The 13,665-nt window shown below is 31.8% G+C and overlaps 1 protein-coding gene across 4 annotated transcripts; it reads left to right on the top strand.

Annotated features, from left to right (window-relative positions):
* Positions 1–2,438: 2,438 nt before the first annotated feature.
* LOC117918784 lies at positions 2,439–12,011 on the top strand. 4 transcript variants are annotated; one of them, XR_004651939.1, is made up of 5 exons: positions 2,439–2,760; positions 3,889–4,939; positions 8,295–9,162; positions 10,523–10,598; positions 11,301–12,011. XR_004651939.1 is itself a non-coding variant. In XM_034835677.1 (4 exons), exons 2-4 carry the CDS (start codon positions 3,971–3,973, stop codon positions 9,249–9,251), a joined length of 1,851 nt encoding a protein of 616 aa, XP_034691568.1. In that variant the 5' UTR covers positions 2,440–2,760; positions 3,889–3,970; the 3' UTR covers positions 9,252–9,591. The 4 variants fall into 4 exon arrangements, 2 of the variants coding, with proteins under 2 accessions (XP_034691568.1, XP_034691567.1); XR_004651938.1 differs by having other exon boundaries at positions 10,520–10,598; XM_034835677.1 differs by lacking the exons at positions 10,523–10,598; positions 11,301–12,011 and adding an exon at positions 9,238–9,591 and having other exon boundaries at positions 2,440–2,760.
* The last annotated feature ends 1,654 nt before the right edge of the window (positions 12,012–13,665 follow it).

The raw sequence follows: 13,665 nt of genomic DNA, 5'->3' as shown, positions 1-13,665 counted from the left end.
TTGGGCTCAATTTGAAGAGTTACACATACCTTTTGTTAATTTGAGCCCATCTACCCCTAAAACATAATTCTCCCTAAAATTTAAGACAATTATTAATAAAATTATATATTTTATTTATTTAAATACCCAGAGTGTGTAAGCCAACTCATTCTATACGTTTTGTGAGGGCCCTATGCCCCTATGCAACCAAGATGAAGTCTTAGCTTGATGGTGGTGGCCGTGGCCGTATTTTTTGTCCGTGTTGATGGGGCGGAGGACATACGAACAAAGCCAATCAAGAAACGGACAGAAGCGAAGGGAGTGTTGAGCACGAGTTGACGTGGACATGTCCTGTTTGGGCCCTACCATCCATTTTTCTCTGTAGGGGTCAAAGGTGGTAGCTCCATCCCTTTCCCACATCTTCTTGACAACCGTCTTTCCTCGTTTGCCTCATTGGTTTCCATCAAATATATTTTCTCATGAAATTTAAAATTTTATATTTTTAAATTATTTAATTATTATATTAATAAAATTAAAATAAGCTATAAAAATAATTTATTATATTTAAATTTCATTAAATTATGATATTTATAAACTTCAAATTTATTGAGAAATGGACCGGCGAAATACAATGAGCCTGGACATGTCCAAAAATCCTTGTTCCAATAAAATACTAATGAATGAGATAACCCAAATAAAGACAATGAGAATGTAGTATGAAATCTTTGATTTTTGCAAAAATGCCCTTGTATCTTTTAGTTTTTCATTCCCATCCTCACCCTTAGATATTTCAAAAAATATATATATAGATATTATGATATTATATATAGTTAGAGATTAAAAAAAAACTAAAATCAAACCGTATAAATATAAATTTAAATTTGAAATTCTAAAATATAAAATTAATTGCATTTCAAATACCACCAAAATTTTAAATAAAAATAATATTATAAAATTGAAATAAAACTAAAAAATAAAATTATTTTATAAAATTAATTTCACTCATCTTCTTTTGGTTGAAATTTAATGAAATTTTAAATTTATAATGTCTAAGTGTATTTAATTTAAATATCGGTTCATTTATTAAGTTAAATAAAATAAAAATATATATTTTATAAAATCTACTTAATATCTTGCTTATTGTTTCCTTTTATTATATTTTTGTCATTTTTTTTCTTATATGTTAACATTATTTTAATTTTTTAATAAAATTAAGTTTTTTTTTTTAACATTTTGTATTTTATATTCTATTAAATGTTTTTTATGGTATATTCTTTTCCATATTTTGAAAATTTTAAATTTATTCACATTAATTAAATTTATATTCAGTCTTAACTATTGAACATAATATAATTAATAAAATACTTTAAACAGTAAATTATAATAAGTATCAAATTACTAGTAATTACTTATATTTTATTTAAGTCACAAATATTAAAAAACTTAAAACGTTAGCAATGGTACCATATAATAAATAATTTTTAACTAAAAGATTTTATCACTTTCAATTGATTTTATATTTATTTAAAAAAAATCTTAAAATTTACTAAAAAATTTAATGAAAAAACATTGAGAAATTTCTAAATATTTATAATAATTTTAAATTCATTTGATATTTTTTTAACCAATATTTTAGAAAAGTTGTTACGTAATAAAAGAAATAAAATCAAAAAGCAAAATAGATATTCAAAGGAATTCAAAAATTCCTTTCAATTATTTTTTAACCATTTCTAGTATTTGCAAATAAAGGATAAGCAATTTTAGAATATAATTTATGTTTTTAATTTTTTTTTCCTTTTATGGTGCATTGAAAATTTGAAACCAAATAATAAAATCTAAAATTGGAATAAATTCAAGTAAAAACGGTAACAAGGCAAAAATGTAAAGGAAAATAAGATATTTTTTAGATTTTTGTAGTTTATTTTTTTATTCATTTTTCATCTCTCTTCATTAATTTGAAAACGCTTAAATTACTTTAAAGCAATCATAAAGGGTGATAATTATCATTTCGGAAAATCAAAGGATGTGTCTGAAAATTTCTATTTTTAAGGAGCAAATCAGCTGCAGTTAACTACAAGAACCGCATAAATGTGGGCTGTCAATTCTGTAGTACTGAAATGGGTCCACGAAGATACACGGTCCAAATCCATGCATTTAATATCGTAATCACAGATGATTGCCTCCTTCAAAGACAACGGTAACAAGACAGGCGTGTAAAGAGATGGGACCGATCTCAGAAAGATAAAGCAAAATTACACAGTGGCCGCAATAATAATACAGAAAATGGATGGCCCGTCTTGTAAACTTTTAATATCCAAACCTAACCCACCTGCAATCACACACGTTATCTCCCACTATCCAATCATGATACAGAAAAGTGGGAATGGACAGCGCGTGAAAGTAATTGGATTCAACAAAGAGCGTCCGTGAACATATCCATCCCGGAAAATTAATTTGGGTATTGCATTAAAACAGTGTTTTCATTGCGAGATCTTCTCCGCTGTCAGAATCCCCAATCGCCGTCGTATTGAGGCGTCTGCTCGCTGCTACTCAACTCTCTCTAGCTCTCGCCCTTTTGCGCTCGTCGATTTGGCAACAATAGAAGTAGAAACAGAAAATTCACAGAAAAGCAATCTGCTTTCTAGCAGCAAAAACTTAAAAGCGGAAAAGCAGTTTTGTTTTGGTCCATGATTCTGTGGTATTTGTTTTATTGAAGCTGCTCCATTCACTTCTGCTTCTTCTTCGCCGTCATACATAGAGAACGGGTTTGTGTTTCGTGAGGTATCGCGTTTTCATCTCTTCCTCTCCGTTTTGTTTATAAAAAATGTTTTCTTTTATGGAAATCAATGTATGTGTACTCCCATCAAACTTGAATCTTGATCGATTTTTCTTTTCCTTTGGGTTGACCATGTGATTAGGGTTTGGGAACTTGAGGATGGTTTTTGTTTCTGTCAAATGCGTTACTCTTTAGATCTGATTGATTTAGAAACCATTAGCTTTATGTGTGGGGAAGAGGCGATTCTGTTGCTCTGGCGTTTCAAACTTGACAATGTTTGACCTTAATTTCCATGCTAATTTATGGGCAATTTTTTTGGACTCTAAGTGATGAAATTTTTATTTTTATTTTTATTTTTTTTAACTTTATTCCTTTTACTAAAAAAAATGCTTGACATTGATCCTGAAGCCTGCATTAAAAATAATTTTTTTTCTCTTAGGTTTTGCATTTCCTTAATCTGGGTTTTTGATATTGGTTAGATTTCTGGTCTTGTTTATTCTGCATTCCTGTGTTGTTCACATATGGGTCCTTCATGTGGAAAATGTAAGATGCAAATGATTTGAATTTTCAACAATAACATGTAGTTTTGGCTGGTTTTTATTTTCCATTCTTTTTGAAAAATATCATTGTGAAAGTGATTGGTCAAGATAAATTGGCAAGAATTTCTTAAATACATAAGAACGATATCTTCAGTTTTGGGGTGCAGAGTTGGTATGCATGATTGCGAGTGTAGATTCATGTAAAACAATTTAAGAATGTCATATATGGTTTTTTACTTGTCATGACATTTGCAATATCTGTTAACAGGTCATGGAGTAATTCAAGATTAATAGTCAATGCACACACTTGCCATGGATTCAAAAGGAAATTGATACAGTTTCCTGAATGGGTTCCAAATTGCTTCTTCAACAATGACATTGATAATGCTCTATAATGATTTAACAGTGACATTTATGCATTGTTGCTTGTTCGTCAATTCAGAGAAGTTATTTGGAGAATATAGCATTACCTTATTCTAAAATTGAAAAAAAAAAAAAACAACATTGCAAAGTTTCGTTATTTCTGTTTCTATATGATTCATTTGATTTGTATTTTGCATCTAACCTTCTAAAACTATGTGTCTTTCAATGCAGTGTTGAAGAAATTTTATGACCAGAAGTTCTAGGAGGAATTAACTTGATGCTCTATGATTACTGAGTAGTTATTTATCTGAACATGGATAAAGTATCACCAGACTGTCCATACCCAGGATGCTTCTTCTGTGTCATGAAGGAAGGCAATCCAAGTAAACGCAGGGCAAGTATATTGAAATTCTTTAGAGAACTTCCTTCACAGGATGATGATGGTCAAGTCCTCCCTATCAGTGGCCTCTGGAATACTGCTATGGCACATCCCAATGACCCTGAGTTTATTGAGTTGGGCATATTTGAATGCATGGCTGCACTAATTTGGAAGGGTCTAAAGAATCGGCGCTGGCTCTCTCATGACCAAAACATATATATTCCTTATTATGCAGCACATATTATTGGATCCTACACCATGAACATGGAAGAATTTGCAGAAAGTGCCGTTCATGCTGGAGTAATCCCTCCCTTAGTTGAACTTTTGAGGGGGAGGTTAACTTGGGTTGAACAGAGAGTCGCTGTGCGAGCTCTGGGACACCTGGCTACATATGCCAGCACTTTTCCTGCATTGGCTAGTCATGGTGAAATACTTGAGCTTTCCATTCAGCTTGCAATGAGTTCGTTAGAAATTGTTTATTCCCATTTTTACCAGTATGTTGACAGAAGGCTGAGTTATCACTGTGATCTGCTAACACGTGGCATGGGTGGCGTTGAAATGGAGTCCAGGAAGGCAGAGGAATGGGCTAGTCAGTTGCAGTGCTGGTCCCTTCAGCTTATTAATTGCTTTGCTTTCAAACCCGAGTTTCTTTCTATTATATGCAAGCCCGAATTTTTAATAAAACTACCGGGCATGTGGGGTGGACTTGTTAATGAAAATTCACCAGCTGGTATTGGTTTATTGCGGACAATTTGTCATCATAAGCTTGGCAGAGGGCCAGTCGCTAGCTGTCCTGGTATCATTGAAGCATTGTGTAATATTGCCCGCTCGTCAGATGATTGGCAGTATATGGCTATAGACTGTCTTCTGTGGTTGCTCCAGGATCCTAGCACTTGTCATAAGGTAAAACTCTTTCAATTTTTTTTCCTTTTTTGTTTCTTAAAAAATTGTTATTACATGGACATTTGTCTTGCCCAGGTTATGGCAGGCATTTGAGTCAATATTGAAGTTCATAGAGATACACATTGTAATATTTTGATTGTATATATCTTTTTTCTTTTTTCTTTTTTCTTTTTAGGTTTTCTTATGATGAATTATTCAATTGTTAAAGCTTTTTTTTATCACTTCTCCCATGTTATTTTATAAGGCCAAAGGCTTGAACCTTATGATGTTTGAATTCTGTTACTACCAGGAGAAAGTAGAGCTTTAACAAATTAATAAAAGAAGATGTCATGGAAGATTTATTCATGTGGAATATGTATAGTAGGTGTCATGCCATCTTAGTGAAATATCCTGATCATTTGACCTGGTATTATTAACTTCTAGTTAGAACATTGGTAAAGTAAATTGAAGGAAAGCTAAAACTTAGTGGAGGGAAGATACTCAATCAAGGTATTCCAACATACTTTTTATCTTGGAGATCCAAAGTTTTTTTTTTTTATTATTATAAGTTATTATTATTATTTTTCTTAGCAGCATCATCATAAAGAAACAAAATATATATTAAGTCTGGATAAAGAAGGATGAGGCATCCTCCCTAGAATTACTTGGAGATCCTAAGTTTTTGGATTTAATCCAATAAGAACTGCCCCCTTGTTATTGCAAAAGGTGTCACTATTAACTTTGACATGCTATTTCTTTTTAAAATGTGATATATGCAAAACTTACAATGACATGTTCAAATGAAATGCATTTAATGTTGATTTTGTGCATAAATTAAAAGTCTTTATATTTTAGAGTGGAATCCACCTTGGCCTTTGACTTAAGAACGTTTAGTTGTTTCTTGCTTTTCTGAGTTGGTCAACTATTTTCGACTGTAAATTAAAAGTCAAGAGTGGAAAGAAAACATGCTGAAGTACTTAATCGGTTTTTCAATTTATTCTTTATAGTGCCTTATTTTGAAAATTTGAAGCATTTTTTTCCTTCTTCTCTATCCCATTCTATCAATTTTTTGTTAAAGCCAATATTCTAGAAACTTCCTTTTTTCCTTTTTGGTAGATCCATAACATTTTTATTGCTTTTAAGTGTATGTTTAAAAGGCTGTCCTTGGTTTTTTGTTTTTCTTTCACTGGTGCTAGTGGTGGTTTTCTTTTTGCATGTGCATGCCATCTCATCTGTTATTCCTTATCTCATCAAGCATTGTCTTTTCATGAAGATTCTCATTTTCAGTGTCATCTTATTGTTGCATTTTAATGTTGTCTCATTAGCTAGTTCGATGAAATGAAGCAACTACTTGACACACTGGGACCCATAACCATAGAACACATTTCCCCTATTTATTCCTTTGCTTAATTTTACCAGCAACTTTTCCACACCTCTTCTTCTTATGAATAATCAAACCAGGCCACAGAGAAGATCGTTGCATTCATATAACTGACCATCAACCTTAATTACCTCTACCTCCTTCAATGATCCTCACTTAAACTAGCATTTATGTATAATTTCTTTTTTAGGTAAGCCAACCAAACAAAAGTTGATTGATGAGGGTTTTGGGTAGGGATGTGGTTGTAGGTTAAAGTCCCAGCAAGGACCAAAAGTTTACGCCGATGTTTTAAAATACTAAGGCGGTTTTGAGATATTTTGTCCAAATGAGGCGAGGCATAAGCCTTGGGGTGGAACTAAGTGTAAGCCTCTGTTTAAACTAAATAAAAAAAGAAAAAGAAAAAGGAAACATTAAAAAAAGTACTGATAAAATCACATGAAATTGAATAGTAGGAAAACCATAAAATTCACAATAACCAAATCAAAATTGTTTGTCATTGTTAGTAGTTTCTAATTTAGTTTCTCTTTCAAAATCCAACTCTCTCTCATGGTTTCATCAAATAATCTTCAACAATATCATCATTATCACTATTCAGATCCTCCAAGGAATTATAATCATATGTGATTGCTCTATTACACAAAACTTATAAAAACTATCCAAAAACCCCATAAAAGCAAAAATCCATTAAAACCATTGAATATTGAGGCTTAAATTTCGAAAATCCCACAACGGCATTAAACCCATTGGATATTTGGGGCTTAAACCTCAATAGCCTTGAAGATAGCTTCAAAGGCTGTAAGCCTCAACAAGGTGAGGCTTTGCTTAGTTACCTTGTACTAAGGATATAGCCTTGAAGCTAATATGTGTAGCCTCACCTCAAGGCATATGCCTAATAACCAATTACAAACAGCATTTTAAAACACTGGTTTACATGCAAAACTACCTATGATAAATGCGTACACTGAAGCTCGCCACTATAAGTAGCACCTTGCATTGCTTGGTCGTCCTTTCTCTATGCAATGTATTTTGGTACCTTTTGTGTCCATGACACTCATTTTCTGGTGGAAGATCAGTGTTAATAAGTCAAGTATTTAATTGGTAATGTTTCCATTTATACTGTTATGTTTTTCATCCTTATGGTAGAAATTTTTTCTTATGAATTTGGAAGAAAACTTTTTGCATTATGTTTTTGAAACATGAAGAGGTCAAGTTTTTGGCATGAAAAATGAGGGTTATTTATAACCAATCAATCCCTACCACCTCCCCTTACAGATTTTACAGTCCAATAGCCTAGCTATACCCCCTGTTTATGGGAGCAAGTTGTAGATTTGTGATTGTATGTTTCCTGTGTCATAGAGATTTTAATATAGTGGTTTATATTTTTGAATCTTTCTTTACAATTTGTGACAGTTGTATCATTATTCCTTTCAGGAGAAAAGGGTAAAAATTTCGTTGTCAACACCCTTTAAAATCAAAGCCTGCATTTTCTCCATAAAGTAATATAGATTAGGCATTAACTTTCAGTTTTAAAATCTAGAAAGCTACCAAAAATTAGACATTTACAGCAATATTAAATAAAAATAAAATAAAAATAAACCTCATATGTCTTATACTGCTAAAATAGTCAATTGCTGTTGACAATCCTTTTAAATTGATTGTATGCTGAACTAGCCTGTGCCAGGGGCACATCACTTCTAAAGCGATATAATTTTCCTTTGCTTTGCCATTACATTGTTTTGCTTTCATTTTGAAAGGAATAAGTTCATAAAGGATCATTTTCAAATTTCAACCGATATGAATACCATCCTGTTAAATAATTATATGTGGTGACTAGTTGGAGCAACTCTTTGCCAGAGGGCAACTTATACTTAAATGCCTCAAATTATGTTTCCTAGACATTTTTATTATTTCATTACTCATCAGTTGTAACCGTTTTGGGTTTTTGAATATGAACTGTGCTGTTATGTACCTAATGCTTCCCATCCTATTTGATAGGTGATTGACAAGGCTGTAAGTGCACTGGTAGACCTCTCGGAGATCTCAACTCTGGGAGATCACAAAAAGCTTGGGGATTCCATCGTTAATGTTCTTCAGGAATGTATCCAATCACAAGGGACGGGGCGGAACGCTTTGAGTAATCGCACAAAGGAACAGATTGAGGAACTATTAAATTCAAGACAGAGATTGAAGTGGGAAAAGAGTATGCCAAAGGAGGACCTCCATATCAAGCAGGCAGCAGCACTGGTGGTCAAGCTTGAAGGAAATTCCCTGTTCTCGTCTGGAAACATATCTGGAGCTGCATCAAAGTACTCTGAAGCATTAGCACTGTGTCCGATGAGATCAAAAAAAGAGAGAGTTGTACTGTACAGTAATCGAGCTCAGTGTCATCTTCTGTTGCAACAACCATTGACTGCCATTAGTGATGCTACACGTGCCCTTTGTCTTCACAACCCTCTTAACCGTCATGCCAAAAGCCTTTGGAGAAGAGCACAGGCATATGACATGCTAGGGTTAGCTAAAGAGAGTTTGTTAGATGCCATTCTGTTCATAAATGAGTGCTCTCAATCAAGTGATCCTGATCTGTCCTTGAGGCAAAATAAGGTTCCTGACTATGCTGAAAGATTAGTCAAGAAGCAGATGCGTGCTGCCTGGTTATTTAGAGAAGCAGCAATTAAACATGGGGGTGTTCATTGTGAAGGTGATGCAGGGGACATATATGGCCATGAGACTGATGATTCAGAATGGGAGACAGCAAGTGAAAGTGATATTGGGAATGATGGACGGGATGAGATGGGGGACGATGATTGTGAATGGAAAAATGAAGATGACAGGAAAGACAAGTATGATAAACCTTCAATGAAAGGTACCCTGATCCAACATTTCAATTCTTTGTTAACACTTTAATGCAATTAATGTGCTTGGTGATTTTCATTTACAGAAGAGAGATGCTAGGCAAATAGTACGTATGCAAAGAGTGATATCCCAACATCTGATGTGCCCCGCCTAGGAATTTTCTTAGATCAACAGTTAACCCAATTGGATCTTTGCAACCATTTGATCCATAATATTGTTTTTGCCAGTCAAGGACAAAATTTCTCCGTGCATTCCTGATGAAGGTCTAGATTGGGTGATTGTGATCATGACTTATTTTTGTATATCATTTGTGATATTAGATCTTCATAAATAGGGTGGTTGGCTATTTCATTATATTGCTTAAGAAGCTGTAACCACTGACTTTAATGCTCAACCTATATATTAATATGAAGTTCCCTTTCAGTTGTTTATTTGCAAGTACATCCTCTTTGTGATTTTGATTGGCATGCTACACTGTTGTAGATGTTGGACTCCCTCAATTCAAAGTTTTCTTTTCTGGCTGTTTTGCCCTTTGTCAAGTTAGAAATTTCAGAAGAACCCTAACTTTTCAAAATCAAACATCCAATTATGATAACTTTACCTATTTCATTATCTAAGGTAGAATAGTTTACCTATTATACATTCTGTTTGCAGGACCTCCAGATCTTAATTTTTTTTAAGCCACAATATAATCACATTTCCATGTGTAAACATAGCAAATGCATAACGTTGAATTCCTGAAAGAGGTTCGCCAATATTTTTTCTACTCAGCAACAGAGCTTTTGAATTTTGGTATTTTCCAAACTTTGAATTTTTTTAATTTCACTTTGTTGGCTCAAAGCCTTTTTTTCCAATTAACTTTGGAAGTTCTTAAAGTATTAGAAAGGTTGAATTTAATCAATTAGAAAATATAGCCATGTAGAAAAACAAATAGCGAAGGCTTCTTCATTCTGAATTTTTTTTCCCAGGGACCCAGTCAACAATTGTCAATAATTCCAAGACAAAATGCTAAACTCATATGAAAATATTTTATGAAGTAACTTTATACAGTGATTTTAGGCGACGAAGCAAAAAATGGGCCAGCAGCATGACCTGCTTGGTGGTCAGGACTTACATGTCAAGCGTGTTATTTGTGATACATGACATTTCTCAATAAATTGTGGGTGAGCTTTTGATTTATTACTTTTTATTTGTTCCCTTTCCTGTTAGATTTAAAAGCCTGTGTATGAACTGGAACTGAGTTTTTCTTAATTAGTTAATGACATTGTACATGTCTTGACATTTTTTGGGGGGGGTCTCATTTTCTCCTTGGTTTCTGAATCACTTCTATTTCTAAAAATGTATGGGGATAAACTTTACTTTTGCAGCAGATGAAAGGTAGAAACATGGATGGATATGAGAACACAGGATCGCATAAGGTGATTTAGGTTTTTTGTGATCAGAATGGTGAGAACCAATATACAAAATTAATTTATGTGTGCCTTGCATACCTCTATTCACAACGAAGTAAATATATTTATTGGTTAGGCTTTAGTGCGGATGCTATGTCCTGTTTCAGATTGGGTATTACTTAGATCTGAAACTTGCAGTAGGAGAGCTTCTTTGCAATAAGAGTTGGTTAAAATCCCAATATACATCAAACCCCATATCATGCCATTTTTTGGCGCCATGTTGAGTACAAGAAGAGAAGAATGTTGATCAAGGCATATTATTTATATTTTCTGAAGCTCAAAAATAGATCAATCTTTGTCATTCCATTGTTTGTTTTTCATTCACTTGTTAAGGTCACGAAAACATATTAACTTCAAATTTACAACATGGTATATTCTTAAGGTCTAACATATTTCTGTTCCTTTATTTTTCACATGAATGGAATTGAGAAGTTTCATCATTGATATCTGTACTGAGTTGTTAATTTCCTAATGTCCCTGAGAGTGCTTTGGAGGCAAAAGAAAAAGGCCCATCTGAAGTTTTGAACACTTTTTCATTAGTTACTGTTCCATTGAGCTGTAGTTTGTTGCTTGTGGACTGTCATCCTTTTCTTGGTCTAGCATGTTGTTTACACACATGCCCAGGATTCTATGGGGTGCTTGGTTTCAATGTATGTTTGCTTGCTGTTCCCTAAATATTACCCTTGTTTTCATACAGATATGAAGCATGGATACAATGTGCAGCTTGCTGAAGATGAACCATGAGGTTTGGGTAATATGGACCATTTGTTAAGATGTAAAGACAGAGCAGAAACGTGATTGAAGCAGCCTTAAGTTATGTGATTGCTTAACACCTCTAGTTTCTTTGAGTTTACAGCAGGAAATGCATGTCAATGGGCAGGTTGGAAGAAAAACATGTCCATGGTCAAAGTGTTTAAGACTAAAATTCGTTTTATATGTTTCTCTTTTAGTTCCCCTTTTCTTTGGTGTTCAACTGTAACAATAGAAAAAAAGAAAAAGAAAAAAAAGAAGAAGATGAAGATACCGAGTCTAGATTGTAAAAACCTTTTTGGAGTGATTTTAGAGGCTTGTGTATATAAGACCCATAGGGGGTCTGTTTTTGTGCTCTGAACTTTATTTATACATTGAAATGATAATTATGATTTTGTTTCGCAATCTTTGTTTCTGCTTCCGCTGCCTTCGGTTTATGGCACTGAATACTGTGATGGCTCTTTTTGGAGCTGCTGCTTGGTTTTACTGCCTATGGCCCTGTATTAGAAAGCTCAAGTGGATAAAGAGATTGGATATGGCTTTCTACAGAAGTTAGTGTTTCCAAATTTGTTTCCATTGACCACAGTATGTAACTCTCTTTATTTGTAGAATTCTGAGGTATCTGGATTATTTATTTTCTTATTCTGTTCATGTAAAATTTAGGGTTTATGATTCTGACAGCTAGGAGCAATCCCAAATTCTGTGCTGGTTATAGTTTGTTTTCATACTTGCATCATTGAATTTATATTTGTATATTGCTTGATAGCAATGTTTTATCAAAATTTCAAGGGAGAATTACCAAATAAGGTAGGATGGAAAAAATAATTACTACGAAGGCTCACTTCTTTAGAGGACAATTTTACCCTTAATATGTTTTCTACATTATTTATAAATAAATTGAGATTGTCAATGATGTGGAGCGCATATATGATGATAAGTACAGGTTGATAGGTAATTAACAGTATATTTCTCATCTTGAAAAAATTGTTGTTCACTTTTGAACAATCAAGTGACTATTTAAAAATTTGCTGTTTTTTTTTTTCAAAAAAATTGAGATTTTTTAAAGAACCTTGTAAAAAAAATAATTTTGAATATCTCATAAATAAAAACCATATCTTAAAGTTATTATATTGTTTTATATGTAAAACATACAATTAAAAACTTTGTTATCATAATATAATGAATAATTAGTTTTTACAATAACTCACAATTATTCATTGGGTAGTATAGCACGTGAAAAATTTAAATAAAAATAAATTAAATTATGTTGTAATATATTGTAATGATAGTGTATTTATATAGTAAGTATAATGCATTTATGTCGTACTTATATTCATTACAAAAGTAATAATTTTAAAAATGTTTATTCATACCCTATTGGTATTAACACATCGTATCAATATATTAACAACATTTATTTAGTGTTTTGAAATTATTTAATAATTTTTGTGTGTGTATATATATATTTATAAATTACGAGTCTCGTGAATTCAAATTAGTATTTCATTTGGTTTCAGATATTATTTATGATATAGGTACGTTGTAAAATATGGTATAATCATACAAAATTATCATTTTTATAAAAAATTTCAAAAATTTCCTAATTAGGCTTTATTGTAATGTAAGTGTATTTATATTGTAATTATAACATATTTTTGTTGTACTTATATTTTAATTTTCATATAATTTATAAGTATTCAACATATCAAATATATTAACATCATCCACTAGATGCATTGAGAAAAAAAAAATTATATGAAAATTAAATTAAAAAAAAACACTATGCAAAGGAAAAAAAATCATATAAATTTTTAAAAATTATTTTATTATAAAAATAAAAAATGATTAAACCTTCTCTATCATTTTCTTATTCTTTTTAGAAAATTTGAATGAAAAATTAAACATCTTATCTTCCTTTAATTTAATACAAAAACATAATTTACCAATTTAAAATTATAATATATATATATATATGAAAAAATCATCATTTTTATTATATAATTATAAAACTTATTTTCTTCTTAATAAATTAAAAACTATAATAAAAAAAATGTAAAAAAAACAATAAATGATATTTTGAAAATATTTTTTAAAAAGTATTTTTGTCTTAAATAGTAAATTTAAATAAAAAATTATTTATAATTGTAAGGGTTAAGCCTAAAATTTTGATTTAAAATTTGAATATCAATAATTACAATAAATGTGGGACTCATGTACCATTAATGTATTGACAAATCAAGTGAAATGTTTTAAATGCTTTGAATTTTAAAAGTTTTAGTTAAAGGGCAATTTTGGTATATTAAGCCTATTAA

Source organism: Vitis riparia, chromosome 7, assembly GCF_004353265.1.
Source record: "Vitis riparia cultivar Riparia Gloire de Montpellier isolate 1030 chromosome 7, EGFV_Vit.rip_1.0, whole genome shotgun sequence".
In the NCBI taxonomy this organism is placed as follows: Eukaryota; Viridiplantae; Streptophyta; class Magnoliopsida; order Vitales; family Vitaceae; genus Vitis; species Vitis riparia.
This window is presented reverse-complemented; position numbering and strand designations above follow the sequence as displayed.

Coding starts and splice junctions, on each gene's coding strand:
- LOC117918784 (XM_034835676.1), top strand. CDS start 3,971: ATGGATAAAGTATCACCAGACTGTCCATACCCAGGATGCTTCTTCTGT. Junction 4,940..8,294: donor ATCCTAGCACTTGTCATAAG/GTAAAACTCTTT, acceptor CCTATTTGATAG/GTGATTGACAAGGCTGTAAG. Junction 9,163..11,300: donor TGATAAACCTTCAATGAAAG/GTACCCTGATCC, acceptor GTTTTCATACAG/ATATGAAGCATGGATACAAT.